The sequence below is a fragment of the Epinephelus lanceolatus genome, chromosome 14 (genome assembly GCF_041903045.1).
Source record: "Epinephelus lanceolatus isolate andai-2023 chromosome 14, ASM4190304v1, whole genome shotgun sequence".
Classification (NCBI taxonomy): Eukaryota; Metazoa; Chordata; class Actinopteri; order Perciformes; family Serranidae; genus Epinephelus; species Epinephelus lanceolatus.
In genome coordinates, this window is record NC_135747.1 from 23,324,631 (window position 1) to 23,342,450 (window position 17,820).

The window sequence follows — 17,820 nt, forward strand, 5'->3', positions numbered from 1 at the left end:
TAGAATGAACAGGCTGATTTTACAGTACCATTCAGTGGGAGAGAAAAACGTTTCCTGGCATTTATTATTCACTCTTTGCAGAACTGTACAATTTGTACCCGAAGTGGAACATACAGCCCTTGAAAAAGTAAGAGCAACAAAGCAGCAAAATGAAACACTCCAGGAAACTAGTTTTGCATGGGGAAATTTTAACTCTTTGTACACATTACTGCTGCAGTTCAAAATTTGAAAATTCACCTGTACAGCATATACAGTTTCCAATTTATCTGTTAATTAATATTCCTGCATAGGATTCTATACATTGTCATTTTTCTACATTTGGTTACTTTGTGCATTAAACGTTAAGTACGCTGCCCCAACCTACATGTCACTAGATGCCACTTTTATGCTACACATTACATTCTCATGGATAAGTAACTCAAATTAAAGCCTAACATTTGTGAAAAACAGAACATTTAGCCAAATCAATAGTGAAATCTTTGTAGTTCTACATTAACAATGACTGTCCTCACAGTAAATTAACTTCTAGCAGCTGAATCATTTGCACCCTGGCAGGACCATGTTATTTCAACTAAACGGCGGGCTGCCAAGTCTCCCTTCGGCCCGTTAAGGCTTTATCCATCTGCAACATCTGAACAGAGTGTCCAGTCACATTTTCTTCAAGGTTCGTCGTCAGTTTCAGTGCTTTTATCGGACCCTCAGGAGATCCTTTTACCCATGTCCTTTTAAAACATCCCCTCACCGTCCCTCCGTTAATCAAGCCCTGGTAAACAAGTAGAAGCCTGGCACAAGTCAGAGGAGGCCAGGTGAGATCTCCCCCATCGGTGTCCTGCTCCGCCTGTTGCTGGCTGCTTTCCTCTCCCACGAGCCAGAGCCTCTGAGAAGCTCTGCAGGCGTGGGTGCAACTTGGTCAGTTTGCCTTTTTGTCACAGTACGTGGCTGTCAGTATGAGATGATGCTGGAGGAGGCAGGTCCTGAGCCAGCAGCATTCATCTGCAGGTTCCCAGAGGAGCTTGACCTCCGCATGTGAGGGAGCAGGTAGGGGTCGCTTCCCAACTGGTGAACGTCGATCCTGTCCTCCTTCCTGTATGCCAGGCACCGCCTTATGAAGGCCTGGAGGGGGAGGAATAGTATTAATTTGCAGGTCAACAAGATATTTTAAAGGGGACCTACTATGCTCATTTTTTAGGTTCATACTTGTATATTCAAGTTCACCCCTACCTTTGCTTCATTACTGGAGACCGGCTTGACAGGGAACTGAACGTCTGTAGCTTTCAGTATGGTGTTCTCCTGCAGGATGTCCTGTTGTGACTGATTGTGGCCAAAAGGCTGAAAGAAAAAAGGGACGAGCAATGCTTTATAATTACGCAAGAAATTACAGAAACATTCAAAGGTAGAATCTGTATCGCCCTCCTTACCTTCCTTCCATAGAGACACTGAAAAAAGATAACGCCCACAGACCACACGTCCACCTTGTTGGAGATCTTTGGAGGTTCTTTACCAACTACAAAACATTCAGGAGGCAGGTACCTGGACAGAATAATAAAAAACATCAAGTGAAAAGTAACTTGGCACACTTACACTGTAAGTACTGTCTGCTTTATGCTGCTACATTTATTTAACAGTTGTTACTGGTTACTTTTTATACCAAGATTTTACACATAAAACATGGCTTTAAAAAATACGATGCAGATATGAAATTAAACTACCCCAGAGTACATACATCAATTTAACTTGGCCCCACCACGACCAACTACAACATTAAAGTATTGCTTACATGTTGATTATATAAAATAAAAGTGAAAGGGACCACTTTGCATGACCAGTGCTGTTACTTCAGATACTTATTGATAATACTTACGCACTTTTAATTAAAGAACGGGTCTTATTTATTTCTAAGTATTTTTATCATTCTGTAGTTTTCCAGTGCTCCTTTTAGTTGACGTGTCTATGTTTTAGCATCAAAATGCTATTTTCTCAAACATTCTGCAAACATTTTTCAACTTGACCTGACGTGGGTTTCTGCACGATGACGTTGCTACATATAAACCCCCTAGCCTGCCCAATGTGCCACTTCATCACTAAGCCTAACTGTGTATTATCAATCTTCAAAATTAGCTATATGACATTATCTAACCCCCTAACTGGCACAGAGGCTACTGCGTGGACACCACGTCAGTTGGGATTCATCAAAATGACTAAGACAGTGGTAGACAAGTACCTCCCATGTTTCCTGAGGCATAATTACTTTTTTTTTTTGTCAAAAGGAGTCTGGTGGCTTTAAAGATGGATGAAGATAAATGGATATCATGGCTTCTTACCGGTCAAAAAGGGCTGTCTGACGGCAAGGTAATGATATAGTGATATAAATATTACACTGGCACCTCACACAAACCCACTTACAAAAATCCAAACTAAACCTTAAGACGACGTGCCTGCCCACACTATCTTTCAGTTGTTGTTTGTTAATTCTGTTGATTGTGCAATGCTATTTCGGTTATTTTTTTGAAGATATTGTAAGCTTTTATCATTTACTTATATTCTGTTATTTATGATTGTTTTTATTTGTTCATTCCTGCTTTTTAATTTGATCATGCCTCTGTTTTAATTAATTTGTTTGGGAAGCACTTAGGTCAGTGTTCATTGTTTATAAATGTGCTCTATAAATAAATCTGACTTGAAATGACTTTTAGTCATCATCTTATCAGCGCTTGCCACTCTAACGTACATCACAGCTTTTCTGCTAATGGCTGAGCAGACCTTTCCATTTGAAAAACCTGGAAAAGACGCGGAAGGACCCACTCTTTCAGTGAAAAAAACCAACGCAAATTCACTATAGCTCTGACCATGTACACACACACACACACACACACACACACACACACACACACACACACACACACACACACACACACACACACACACGTACGTACACGTACACACACACACACACACACACACACACACACACACACACACACGTCTCTGGTCAAATGATGCTTCCCTACAACAACTGAGTTATGAAAGGAGAAGTGGCAAAATGGTGTGTGTTTCCACAAAGTCATTATCAGTGAATTCAATGTGAGGTTAGGTGCCCAAGTGACCTATAGAGGTGCTGGTCGCAGGTCCAAATTGAACACTAAATCATTACTTAGAGTATCTTTATTGTGTGGTATTGCTACATTGTATGTGGTGTGTGTATATGGGACATTGTTTCTCACCAGTAGGTCCCTGCACCCTGTGATGTCAGGTCCATGCCATCCACGCCATAGTTGTCATCATCCATGATTTTTGACAGACCAAAGTCTGTGATTTTGATTTCCCCACAGGCTGTGCCGTCCACCAACAAGATATTGCCTGGAAATCAAAGTAACAGAAGTTAGTACTAAAGAGGAAATGGCGCACTATCAGTTATATGACTGCAGCCCACCACACAACTGACACTCAGTTGGCACAATATGATTTAATGTAGAGTAACTGATATTATTGAATTAATATGTCATCAGTTACCCAGAGGGGCGTGTTTACCTGGCTTAAGGTCATAATGGATGATGGGGGGTTTGATTTCATTCAGGTATCTTAGTGCGTTCACAATCTGCATGACTATAGACCGTGCCTCCTTCTCAGACATTAGCTTATGCTGTTTCAAGTAGAAATCCAAGTCATTGCCTTCGCAGTACTCCATGACAGTGCAAAACCTATTGAACGGGAAAAGACTTGTTAAGAATTATGACCCACATTGAACAGAAATGAGCTGAAAAGTGCTGGAAATGGATGAACAAGAATACATCGAGTGCACTAACGTGTCTGTGTCCAGTGAGAAGTAGTCGTAAAGTTTCACGATTCTGGGGTGGTCCAGCTCCTTGTGTATTCTGTACTCTCGACATGCATGCCTGTGGAGAGGAAGGTAATTATGCTTGTATTAGCTATAAAGCATGAAGGTGGAGGTGCTGTCTCCTGCACTGACAGCCCAGGGTTGGGGCTTATGGAGAGGAATAACAATACGCTGAATGTAAAAGACATCAGAACAGCTTGTCAAAGTGTGTCACAACAGTTTAAACATTAATAATAGTATACTGCAGGTGAGGTTATACATTTCCACATTAGTCTACATACTTGTGATAGTTCTCCTTTTTCTCTTCTCTCCAGTTCTTGTTAAGTTGGTGGATTTTCACAGCAGCATATCGTTGCTCAATCAAGTCAAAAGCCTGCACAACATACGGACAAAACATTGGCTTATACTTGAAAAGCAATACCTGCTAAGAATATTATTTCACTTTAACACCCCTGACGTCAACATTTAATTACTTACCTTGTAAACTTCACTGAAGCCCCCTCGTCCTAGAAGGTGTAGGAGCAGATATCGTTCATTCAACGTTGGGTGATCTTTAAATCTTTGGATGGAAAAAACAACAGAGAAAATAAGCTTTGCTGAGCCAATACATGATCAATGTGGAAAAACACAAAAGAGCTTCATGCAGTGGGCAGTCACTTAATATTACCACTATGGATGAGGATATTGGCCCTGTGTGCACATCATGTTCCAATGTCAATGCAGCAACTGTCAGAGAAATTGATTCAGACTCACTGTGAGCTGTCTTCATTATTAATTCTCTTCAGCTCCCGAATGTGAAGGTTGCGCACTCTCTCCAGACGCTCCAGCTCCGCCTGGATCTCAGCTTCTTCCTATAAATGATTCAAACACGCAAACACACAAATGCACAGAGAGAACTTCAGAACTCTCGACTACAAGGAGAGGAGCTCATCAAAACCCACTTGTACACAGCCGACTAGTTCTGTATAAAATATTAACGGTTGACTTAGTACAGAGTCTGTCAGGGGCTGCCTGTGATGCTTATTCATCGGGAAAACAATGAATACATCGACAAATTACAGGCTCGCTCCATCTTTGGGGAGATTCACACAAAAGTGAACAGTGGTTCAGCTCAGGAAGCAGGAGAATCAGGCTGAATATGTTCAATTATCTTTATGTTAAGGACAAATATTTGCTACATGTAACAAGATACAGACTCCAACAAGGGTTTAATTTCTAAACTGTGTAAAAGCACCCTTTATCATATACTAGGTCCTGGAGAGGATTAGGTTCCAAACTCTGCACTTTTTTTGAGAGATATTTTTTGTGGCTTATCTCTATTTGATAGGAGAGCTATAGTGTGAAAGGGAGGGAGAAAGGGGTAATGACATACAGCAAAGGGCCCTAGGTTGGAATCAAACCCGCAGCCGCTGCGGCAAGGACACAACCTTTGTGCATAGGCGCGTGTTCTACCTGGAGCACGTGGGCGCCCCTAAACTCTGTACTTTCAAGGGTACCGACTGTGTTACATCAGTAATACTGAGTACCAATTCACATTACGTAAATCGGTGCCAAATTTTGGCACCCAAGAGTTCACCTGAGTGAAAACATCAGGCTCAGACAGGAGGCAGAAGTATCGTGAAGCACCCCAAAGTGAAGACGCCTTCTGCGGAACACCATGCCCTGCTTCTGTGCTTTGGGGAACTTCACAGTGGAGCTGCTGGGGAATTTGTCTTCCTGTGCAGTACAGGCACATGACCTCATGTATTGATTCATTTCACAAGTTTCTCACTTTATCCAGGACTAGGGTTGGGCCTACTAAGCTCTGCAGAGCCGCAGGCTTGAGAAAGGAGGCGGAGGTGCGGCTGAGTGCTCTTCAGCCTTGAAGCCAGAAGGCCACAGAGCTCCAGTGGCTCCTAGTGAGCCAAAACTCTAATTGAAGCACCGATAGTTTTGGTCTATTTTCGATTTTAGAAATAGCCAAGTATCACTACTTGTTTTGATGTTGTTGTTTTTTTTAAATTATATACCATTTCCACATATTTGTCAGTCAGACAAGCACAAAGACATACAGACACTTAACTCTATGTGTAATAAGAGAAGAGAGAAGGAGCAGGATCACTTGTTGCGAAAAAACAGTACAGTTTAGTACCGGTGCCGAATTCAAGGTACTGGCATCAGTACTGCTTTTGGTTTAAATGTGAACGGTATCCTCGTCCTAGACAAATTGAGTAACTTGTGAAATAAATTAATACATACATAATTAATGCCTGTAATGCACAGGAAGTCAAATTACCCACTGAAACAAAAAAAATGTTTGAATAAATTGGGCAAACCTTTTTGAGATGTCCAAGTCGCAGTTTGAAGATCTCTTCCTGTTCATGGTACTCTGCTAATGTCAGCCTTTTCGGGATGAGAGAGAGAAAAGTTTCTTAGATTACTACATTCAGTTATTCACTTACTGCCCATACAGTCCTGTTAAACGTGCTTTACAACAGCAGAGTATGCAAAGGAGTAATAATAATAATAATAATAATAAGTAATGCCAGGAGTAAGCTGAACCTACAGCTGAGGTAGGCTGGGTTTTAGAAAGGGATCACTTTCTGCTCCATTCACCGCCTTGGTTTTGCGTTGCTTTGGCTCTGAGTTTGTGGTTGGTGCTTGGGAGTTGCTGGAGGACGGAGGTTTCCTCTTGGCCAGAAGTTTTCTCTGCCTTTCAATGTCCTCTCTCTGTTGGTTTATCGACTCTTGCTGTCTGCAGATGGAAAGCAGTGCTTTTTGTTAGATGAGATTATTTCCATTTCCATACCTGCGCTCCACTAAAAAGTCTAGTCAAAACATTTAATCTGACACCATGATAAATATAATCAGCAGTTCTGAAAGTTGTAATGTTACTTTTGGGCTGCGCCTAGAACATAATTTTCCAAGCTGAATCTGATTCAGATCAATTACATGCCTTGAGAGAAGCAGCCAGACACTAGTGGTGGGAATCTCTAAGCACTAGCCTATATAATTTTTACTTTTTCTTTTTTCCCCTCATAGTGTGATTACTTGCTACCTTTCAAACAGCATATTTGTAATGATCTATAATTAAAATAAAAAGGACGAATTTATTTCTATTATGTATTATTAATACAACAGAAGTAACAAATAGAAGAGGAAGGTTACATTCGCCAACATATTCACTGCTGTTCCTATTATTTATTTCGTGGAAGCTTTGATGTCACATATTCGATTCTCTGGTTGGCAGCATCTACAACAAGCTGTTTTTCTTACAACCACAAAAGCAACACGAAATATGGTTTCTCATGTTTACTGTGTTTCCCAAATATTTTAGTTTAGTCAGGCACAGCTTGCAAACAGTGTGGCTTTCATCCAGATCCCCTTTCCTTTCAACTTCATAGAAACCAAAACGCTTTCATTCGCTAGCTTTTAAGCCAAGGGGTGCCAGTCAGACTCTAGTCTAACTCACCAGGGGACTCATTTATAAAACAATGCGTAGGATCCGTACTAAAAATGTACGTACAGACAAAAGCCAAAAAATATTAGAAATCCTACAATCAGGTTTCCACCTCACCATCTCTGTTGCCTATTTCCTGTCTCCAAAATGTTCGTAAGCAAGGGTCAAAGTTTGTCCCATCAAGTCTGATCGCATGTGAAGTGGCATATGCCTCTTTCAGGCCTTATTTTATGCGTATGCAATGTTTATGAACAAGACCCCAGATATGGACTGTAGATATAAACCTGCCACTGGTCAGCTGATTTAGGCTGGCATTGTCCCTCCCTTCCACTATCTGCATGTTACCATATTCAAAATAGTTTTGATAGGTAAGATCTGGATCATGCAATAGAACATGCCTGCGTTGCTGTTTCGGTTAACTGCTGTCAAGATCTACAACAAAGATAACAAACTGAGGGAAGCCCAGACTCCATCTTGCAGGAGCCTCATGTCTGATGTTGATCCGTTTTCTGTCACGGCCAGTTGGAGTGGATTTGCCACATGTTGTAACTCTGGCAGCAACATGCCCCAGTGACACTGACTTAACTGATGTACCTATCTGTTCCACTCCACATGAGCTTTGGTGATATCATTAGGTTAGCAAATACGTTGCTGGCAAATATGTTTCACCAGCCATTTTGTTCAGTCATAAGGGAATGTACAGCCTGGTCAAAGTTCCGAATTGTTTGAGAGAATTGCGCTACACAAGAACTAATTTTTTCCTCCACCCCTACCGCTGAATTGTTACAGCCTACATGTGACATGGATGTTTCTGAAAAAGAGAGTGTTGCTCCAAGTATAACTAAAGCTTAAAAATTAAAAATGTAGTAACAAAAATAATCCTAAAACAACTAGAAAAGGACAACATCAGTCAGTCAATTTCAGTAAAATCCTCTTACTTCACAAGGTTCTGAAAGGCATAGCCATCAGTCCACTGCTCTGTGAATGACGCTCCATGTCTCACTGTAGTGAAATGGCCTAAACGAAGTCTGTCCTGCATGCTTTTCTCCCGACAGGCCTGCTTCTCTTGGGTGCTCTGAAGAACAACACAAAGTAGGGGTTTGCAGACATACAGTAAATGCTGTGTGTTTATAAAGCGTTAAGAAAATTTACCTTCTCTATGAGCAACTTCTTGCTCATGGTGATGCATTTATTCAAGCGTTCCTTGTACTTTTCAAGTAATTTTTGTTGTTCATCTATCTGTCTCCTGAGATCACAGTTTGCCTGTGAAGCAGAAAAAATGGAATCAGCAGCTGTACAAATTTTATTATTTCTCCAATCCATCACTTACTTACAAAACTTAAAAAATACCAAACATCACCTTTTCAAACATTGTCCAATTTATCTGCGTTTAAGTTACACCGCAGCCCAGTCAAGCCTTTCAGCAAGGTAGTGAACAGAGTTACACCTTCTCCTTACCCTTAGCAAATCGTCTATTCTCCCCTCCTTCTTCTCAAGGTCTAGATTCTTTGTGCTTTCAAGGGCAGCCAACTTCAACACTGTGAGGTCAGTCTAAAGTGGAAAACGACAAGAAAAATGTTTTAAAAACTTGCCCAGACACATTTGAGAGCATTTGCAAAGAGCCGGTGGCGTTCAGGCGATCTACAATCACCTCTCCTCACCTGAACAAATTTGACCGCTAGTTGCTTTGGATGCGTCATGTGGTCCCCAAAAGACAGACTAGTAGGAGATGAGCTATTTTGTCTAACCTGCAGCAGAAGAGAGAGCATTTGTCTATGACAGGGCAACACCAAATGGAGCAGCAAAGAAGATCTTGAGTACAAGTTTTGGCGTAACTTACAGCAATACCCTGAGCGGAGTGGGAATGTGAGTTCTGGGGCGAACGAATCACTGGTGGGAGACCTCTCACAGGACTGGACCCGTTTCCTCCCTGGAACTAAAAGGTTAAAAGAGGAAAGGTGACATCACTGCCAAACATTTGATAACAGCAGACCCACTAGTGATTCTTTTTCTATCACATTACTGTTATTTTAGAGACAGGAAACGGATTATGCCTCAGTGGCTGAAAAAACGAATACAGCACACATCATTCACTCAACACTTCCTTTCAATGCACACATCACAAAACTGAAAACTTACATCAAAATAATCACTTATTTTGGGTCCTCGCACAATTGATTTCCCTGTGAAGGTAAAAGAGGAAAAAGAATGCTCCTTAATAAAATATTTCACAGTAATACTATTAACAAGATCGGAAGCGTAACAAGTTTAACACACTTACCTTGGCTACTCTCTGATTGGATCTCAGGTTTCCTTTTTCTGCCTCTGGTTGTTTCTGACTGCTTCTTCTCTGGGGTCTGAAAGAGAAATTTTATTTGACGATGTTTATTAAAGCAATAACTCCACAAAACGGCTGTTTTGACTTTTAGACTTGCTGCAGCAAAGAGGACAGAGGGGACAGTTTAAACTAGAGATGTCACCAGAACCAATACGTGCGTATCATGTCAATGCCAACTTTCTGAAAACGTGAAGGTACTCATTTTTCTCCTGTACCGTAAGTACCAGGGATGCAATTCTTCCAGACCTGAGGGGGCAGCATGTACGCCTACAAGTGTTCTAGTCAGCCGTTAAATGTCAAAAGAAGAAGATGAACGCCTACAAGCATGAAAGGAGAACTTGTTGAAGACAGCGACAAGTGCAGCTGAAGTGACCGCTCTGCATCGACTCGTCGCAGTTTTGTCTTGAGGTCAGCATAATTTTTTTACTGCCAACTCAGCACTGCACGTTTGGCATTGTGTACTGGTCATCCAGAGTTAAAAAATGTTCAACTTTGGGTAAAACGCTACACTCGTCACTGTCAACCACTCTTTCAATCACAGTGGAGGAGGGGCGGGACAAATAGCCTACCATAAACGCTGTCACATCATACACGCACTGAACAACATCAATAGAAAAGAAATGTGTTAACATACTGTATATATATTGATATATTTCTGGACTAGTACTTTGCATTTGTTTAAATTACATAAAATTCAATTTTTTTTCACTCTTTTTGTCATTAACACACAGGTCCGAAAGACACACACATGCACAAACAGGACCTATACATGCTCAAAGTAGAGAGATGTCAGAGTGGGGAGCTGCCTTGGTCAGGCGCCCCGAGCAGTTGGGGGGTTCAGTGCCTTGCTCAAGGGTACCTCGGCAGTGCCCAGGATGTCAACTGGCACCTCTCCAGCCACCAGTCCATGCTCCATATTTGGTCTGGACGGGGACTCGAACAGGCAACCCTCCAGTTCCCAACCCAAGTCCCTATGGACTGAGCTACTGCCGCCCCAAATGTATTTAGTAAAGAAATATATGTTTAACTACATGAGATTAATTGTTTTGTTCTTTACCATGGTATCGCATTGGGTATAAAGAATTATAGAATTTCACTGGCATTGGTATTGACTACTAACTGCCTGGTAGACTAAACAGACTCAATTATTGATTTGTTATTTAGTTACCACAACCGATTTTAGCCATAACATTAACTGATTTTACTCTGACTTGTGTGACTGTTCTGATTGCAGTTTTGTCCAGTGTTTATGTTACCCATAACTATGGAAAATACAACAGCTCTTATCAGGACTACTTTTAGCTGTAAGATTTCATCATATACTCACCGAATAAGCAGGAGAACTGCCTCTTTTCACATCTGACCCCTGTGTAAGTGAGAAAGACAAGAACTTCAGACAAATAACATGAAAAGGAGCAGCTACACATAGCGGAAGGCATTTTACTACATCAGTACTTTATTAAAAATAGACTCAACAGTATTCTTAAACAATTGAATAATTAAACAGCATGTTTCTCAAAATCATAGATTGCCCTCTTGACTTTTTTTCATCACAAGAACTACCATTTCAGACACTTTGTGATGACCAAAACCAACCAACTTTGTGCCTCCAAAGCATTTGACAACAGGTGCTGGTCATCCCTCGTGCCTCATTATAAACCATGTCATGGGGGACTGCACAGCAACAGACGTTTACAGTTTTTATAAATATAGCAGAGTGTAAAGGTTAATTCAACTGGTCAAAATACTGGATCAAAAATGCTACAAAATGCTGCTTAAATATGTTATTCCAGCCTTAGATGAATTCAGATGAACAATACAGAGGCAAAGTCTCTCCCCTTCCAGTGTTTCCCCTATGGGATATTATGATATGGTAGTCAACAGCGGAAAACACATTTTTGATCCCATCTGAATTGTGCCATGAATTACAGTGTGTTGTTTGCCAATTTAAAAGATAATTTTGCAAGTTAAGAAATTTGCAGATTGTTGTGGGTTTGTTGTACTGCCACTTCGCTTTGTGTGAAACCACTTGATGGACCACATCTCTCTTCTCACCAACACCAACATGGTCGTTACCTGGGCACATTTCACTTCAACGAGGGAAAAAGTATTAAAAATTAAAAGAGGTGAAAATCAATGTCTGGCCATGCTGAGAGCTGCAGCCATGGGAGAGGAGAGTAAGTTCTGTAGGTAGATCCCAATACCAAACACAGGTATAGTGGCCTCAGCGAGAGGAGGTCATGACGTGACTTTTTTAACTTGCAAAACTATCTTTTAGACTGACAAACATCATGATGTAATTCATAACACAATTCAAACGGGATCAAAAAAGTACTTGTGTCTCTTAACTACTGTACATATGTTCTACGAAATAAGGTCCTGGTGTTCCACCAGAAGGGGAGCGACTTCGCCTCTCTATAACACTACTGCAAAACAAGACATGAGGTAGCAGTGAATTGGGAGTGCTGCTACAGTGTATAAGAAGAACATAAAACATGAGCATGGAAATACAGTTTAAGGCTTATTAAATACTGGGACACAACATGGTGGTTTGCGTCACACACTGTGCCAATGCAGGGAACTAAGATGGAAAGGAAGTCTTTGTTGGCCTGAATGCAGTCTGACACACTTCCCATCAGGGAGATTTAAGTCTGTTAAATTCAGATGTGGAGGTTCTCAAAGTTGTGTAGCCAAATGGCCAAGCAGATAATTTGGGAAATGTATCAAAGACTGACACAAAGTGTCAGGATGATGATGTTCATGATATCAGCTAGTTGAAATACCAGCTGCAAAGTGCAAATAAATTTTTTTTTTAGAACATTTAATGTGATTTTCAATATGATGTTTAAGCCTATGGACAACATGAGCTGCATGAACAGCATTAGAGTAAGCCATGTTAAATATCTTAAGTATGGTACTGTTATTGAGACAGCAGACATACGATATATACAACTCAGTCGCACTATGACACAGATATTTCATGACATATACACAACAACCCTGGTCTGCTTTCAAGCTATGGAAAACTCTAATCTAGTAGGCCACTGTAACTCATTTATTGGTCCACACAGCTATACACAAGAATATGAAGGGAATATCAATGTTAACTATAAGCCATTAACTAATTTAAAATAATGATTTGTCAATCGTTCAAGTCAATAGGTTAGCATACCTCTGACTCCTTGTCGCTTGAGGATCCCAGGCTTCCAAAACTGTGATTTGAACATTCATTATTGGTCAAACCCTGGTAAAAAAAAAAAATTAAAAAAATATCAGGATATGGTCTGAACTGGATTTTTAGAAATTATTATGCTAAAACAATGACCCAGCTTAATATTTACTCACTTTGGTTCCCCCGCTTGTGCTACCAGTGCTGCCCCCTGTGCTGCCACTGACCCCGCCCATAAAGCGTGCCTCCAGCAGCTCCTGTCTCCGGGGGTCCAGGCTGTGCAGCTCCTCCATGGTGCCTGGGAGGATTAGCAACAATTCACAGTATGTCTCAGTTATTCAAGGATCAGCTTAATTGAAGCCTTTGAATGCTACCACTCAAGAGCAGATGACACAGTAGCAATAAGCTTGGGAGCAGGATTATAATAAAGGCGGCTTATTTAGTTACGTATACAACCTCAAACTCTGGCAGGTGATAATATTTTAATCTAGATCAGAATATCAGCCCAAATTAAATATATGCCCATTCCCCAGAGGCATAACCAAGACAGGTTTCACTCTACCTTTGTGTCGCACAGAGCAAGATTTTCATTATGTGTACTCCTACACCACAACTACATCTACTAGAGCAGCTTAATAGGACTCCTGCAAAAAATAAAGTCACCAAAATAATTTATGAAATGCAGCGTACAAGTCCAGAAGTAACAGGCATCTCTATGCCACAAACACTATTATACTGAGAGTCCGACAGCAATGTTTCGACTGCTAGGCACTGATGAATACTGTGCTCCTGTGGGACTGTTACGTGAGCTCCCTGGGCTTCGTTGCTGCTGCTGACTCACAGGGGTCTGCCCACTAAACCTGTGCTTTAATGAGACAACCATTTTGAATCTACAAAGGAATCAATTTAAATGGAGGAAAACCTAATGTATTGAGAAATTCTTGCTAATAATAACTACAAAATCACAGCAGCTGGGAACAGACCATATTTGTGCTCAAAGAAAGGTTGGTCGAATGATGAATGCGCAACAAACATGTACAAATATGCTAACTTTAACATCCATGTAACATCAGTGTCTGAACAGCTCATTTATTTACAAAATGTTTAATATAAAACTGCAGACTTAACAAATATACTAGATAAAGAGAAGTTGTGAAAAGTTAAATACTACTTGGGTATACTGTCCACATCCTTATTGACATGCACACACACACACACACAAGTTTCACATCTCAAAACAATCTTCAGTCATCGTAGAACTTGACAGTATTTGAGCTTAATTTAGGCCAAGTGTTGTAGTGTCTGACAGAGCCTCAGCTAGAACAGCTTTTCAAAAAGCCTTTCATTATATCCTCTAAAACAAAAACACTGTCTGCTATCAAGTTATACATCACAATGCGGTAGTCAGCACATAGGCCCACATCAGTGTGTAACATGAAGCCTTTTGAGAAATGTGTTTTAACAGGTATGAATCACAAAATAATATCGGCTTGTGACTATGTTCCAGATTAGCACAAGAACAATGATCATGTACATAGATTTGTTAAATAGATCTGCACTTGAATAGCATCTCTCTAGTCTTCCAACCATTCAAAGAGCTTTTACACTACATGCCACATTCACCCGTTCACACAGATGTTCATATACTGGAGGCCAAGGCTGCCACACAAGGCGCCACCTGCTACTCAGTTTAGATAGTCACACACATTTCTACACTGGTGGCACAGCCATCAGGAGCAATTTGGGATTTAGTATCTTGCCCAAGCATACTTCAACATGCAGGAGCCAGGGATTGAGCCACTGATCAGTCACCCAAGGTGTCCAAAACAAAAATGCAAAATAGCATACGTAAAACCAGCTGCAAAATGTATTTACACTTCAGAGATTTAAAAATTCAGGTCAATTCTTGAACAAAAACTAATATTTTATTGCCAGTGTGTCATTAACAACTCAGTTAACAAGCAATGACCCACCAATAATATACAATGAGAATATGAACAGCAGCAGAGATAAAGAAAGCATCCATCGTATCTTTTAAAGAGCCACTGTGGGGACAGTTTTGGATAAATCTTGGATAAATTTTCAGATTTTCTGACAGAGTGTTAGACTGACTAACCTGCTGGTCACTCGTCTGTTTATTAAAAAACTTAACTGTGCAGCATCATAGGATGGAAATGGGTGGCCGCCAAATTGAAAACAGGCTCTAAAACCAGATTTACTGGTACGTCATGGTTACCAATAATACTCTGTACATCATATGAAATAGTGCACTGAAATGCAACACAGAAGCAAAGGAAATGTTACTTGAAATTAAATTATCAGATGCACAAAAGTATCTAAAGATAAGAACAATGCATCATAATTAAGAGCTGCATGCAAGTTAAACCTGGACTCAACATAATGATATGGTTTATTGAAGGATTTACCTGGATTAGGTTGCTTTTGTTCAACTGCAAACCTCAATTGTTCATCAAAAACCTCTCATTATTATCTCCTCCACACATTAACCACTCACTACATTAGAAGCAATGATCAGATTTTCAAGAGATTGGCAATGTCAACTAACCTTTGCCCTCACACTTTTACCTGATAAGACCTAAAGATCACATCAACAGCCACTACCCTCCCATACTTAAAGACACTTGTGCAGGTTAAAAACATGTTATTAGGACAAATCTTACTAACAATCAGGCAACAGGACAATTTCCTCTTCCTAAAGCATCTCAGAGACAACAAAGTAGGCTTGTCACATTTCCTATGATGGGTCTGTGGCTTGTAATCAAATTTGCCATCTCTTTTGCCGAAGGAGTCATCGGTCTTATACAACTACAGGAACAAACAAGACTATTTTGCAATCAGTATTTATATAGCAGTGCTAAATATTTTGTCCAAGACAAAAAGAGACAACCTTTCTTACCCAGTTTCCAACCATTCAAATCAAATGCACAATTTTCACCTTTCACCTCACTGTAGTACGACTACCAAGTATAAGTCATGTAGTGAATACATGACTGGTATGTTGTGTTTACGGTTTCATCATAAATTCAACATAAGCACTGCAATATCCACGAGAAGCAGTTGTTGAAGGTGTGCAGTTGTCGGAGTTCAATCGGCCCTGTTAAAATTATATGATTTCACCTATAAAAACTATAATCTTTACGAGAGGGTGTAGCTCTAAAACCCTTCCTCCTGCTGCTGCTCCTTGGAGCAATCTTGGGTCTTGCTAAGATGGCTCCATAACCATATCTCACTTTTCACCCAGTACGCTTCTGCCAGTTTCACATCATAACTACAAATCAGCTGTGTTGCGTTTCTCAAGGATTTCCCTTTGTTTCAAACATGAAGGCCTCAGTGCACAAATATTATCTATATCCCAGCCCCTGCAGGAACAAGTGGTTGAACCCTTATAACTCTTGCTGTGGATGTCATTTTAACTCTGTGCTGCTCAACAGAGTGACCACCTGTTTATGGCAGACACTTGTAAAGTCTTAAAAATCCCTGGCATAAACTGGGTTGGATTCATTGGCAATTTAAGCTTTAAAAACACAGACAACAGTGGTCTTCCTAGTATTAATATTTACCATTATAAGTGATGTAGGCAGCCATACTGATTGTCAATCAATGCATGCAACAGTGATATTACAAAGAAAGCTAAGGTAAAGTCCTCCATCATTACAATATCCAGTGAAAACTACTGAGGGTGCAAGAAGGCGTGATTAACACAAGTGACAACTATACTGGGCCACCAAAAAGGACCAGTTATTTGATTGCGTGTGTTAGCATGCTGCACAGCCCAAAGCAGCATGTATCCCATGGGTGTCCCCTCATTATTGTCGTGGCATCTAGCGTTACATGACGGTCCTTGCTCCAAGTAATACTAAAAGGTCAAACAAGGCTACCTTACATCCTGTGCAGCAGCATCTACAGCAAAGGGCTATCCTTAACACCATACTTAATGTTACATACATACAGTCATGTTTAAAGCCGATCTAAGACCCTTATGTACCGTTAAGAGGATGGTAAACGTCAGTTACACATGCACATATACTGTGACCACTGTTGGTAAGGAAACACCACGGTCTACAAACAAAGGATTGCAACGCACACCTAACTTATCCGGTCATATCACGTTAACCATCACCATAAAAATGCTTGATATCTCTTCTTGCATTTACTGATCCATTTTACATCTGTAACTTAACTAACGTTAGTGTTTGCTCTTGTAACGGCAGCATGCTTAACGAAGGATGCACCGAGCACAGCGGTTACCCTTTCTGCTCTCGCATAGGTTTAACGCCATTATGCACGTATTTCTCTTAAGGTTACTGCACTGGCCTGAGCACAGAAAGACGGTCCTGTGTCTTCACTGCTACTAGCTAGCCAAACAGGCTCAATTGACTTTGGAGCTGACACGTTAGTGTAACGTTAGCTAGCAAGCTGGTTTCGCCACCAACATTTGCTCGGTCGTTTTAACACAATTTCCTTTCGTCCTGCACAAAATGAGCTAAACGAGCAAGTAGAAAATATATGTACGTCTTAATACGTTTAACGATACCTTCCTGGGCCTTCACCACTGCCGTGATATGTTGCTGAAAACACAGTCCGTGTTGGGGACGTGGAGAGCTGGGACCAAAGATGGCGTCCCCTCCAAACTTCCACTACTTTGGACACTCATCAAGCTACTTTTCGTGTGTTGGTACCACAGCGCACACGGTTAATCTTCCACACGGGCTGTGAAATTAACCGACTGACATACCACGGTTGTTTCTCACATGGACACGACGGCTGCCACCGGGTGAAAATGTGTAATAATTATCTGTTTTTAGGGCACAAACCTCTTCACACCTCAGCAGCGCGTCCTGGCTCCAGGGCCACCTCTCCGTCTTCAAGTGGTTGCCTATGAAACGTCATGCATCGTGTGCAAAATTTTTATCGCGAGGGTGATACATTTTTTCCTCACGTCAATGACAACATGAGGACTGCTCTTAAATTACATACACTGCACACATGATCTATGCACGACCACACTTTGTGTACAA

General features: G+C 40.8%; 1 protein-coding gene across 1 annotated transcript; it reads right to left on the reverse strand.

Moving 5' to 3' along the window:
* Positions 1–35: 35 nt before the first annotated feature.
* tlk1a (tousled-like kinase 1a) lies at positions 36–17,604 on the reverse strand. Its single transcript, XM_033618011.2, is given in 24 exon segments — positions 36–1,113; positions 1,222–1,329; positions 1,419–1,530; positions 3,222–3,357; positions 3,529–3,698; positions 3,804–3,893; positions 4,117–4,208; positions 4,313–4,394; positions 4,589–4,686; positions 6,151–6,217; positions 6,381–6,569; positions 8,213–8,349; positions 8,427–8,537; positions 8,733–8,825; positions 8,936–9,022; positions 9,115–9,210; positions 9,414–9,457; positions 9,556–9,631; positions 10,940–10,978; positions 12,785–12,856; positions 12,958–13,079; positions 17,337–17,373; positions 17,375–17,413; positions 17,415–17,604. Coding segments are annotated over 24 exon segments (2,310 nt in total). The 5' UTR covers positions 17,457–17,604; the 3' UTR covers positions 36–942.
* Positions 17,605–17,820: the final 216 nt, after the last annotated feature.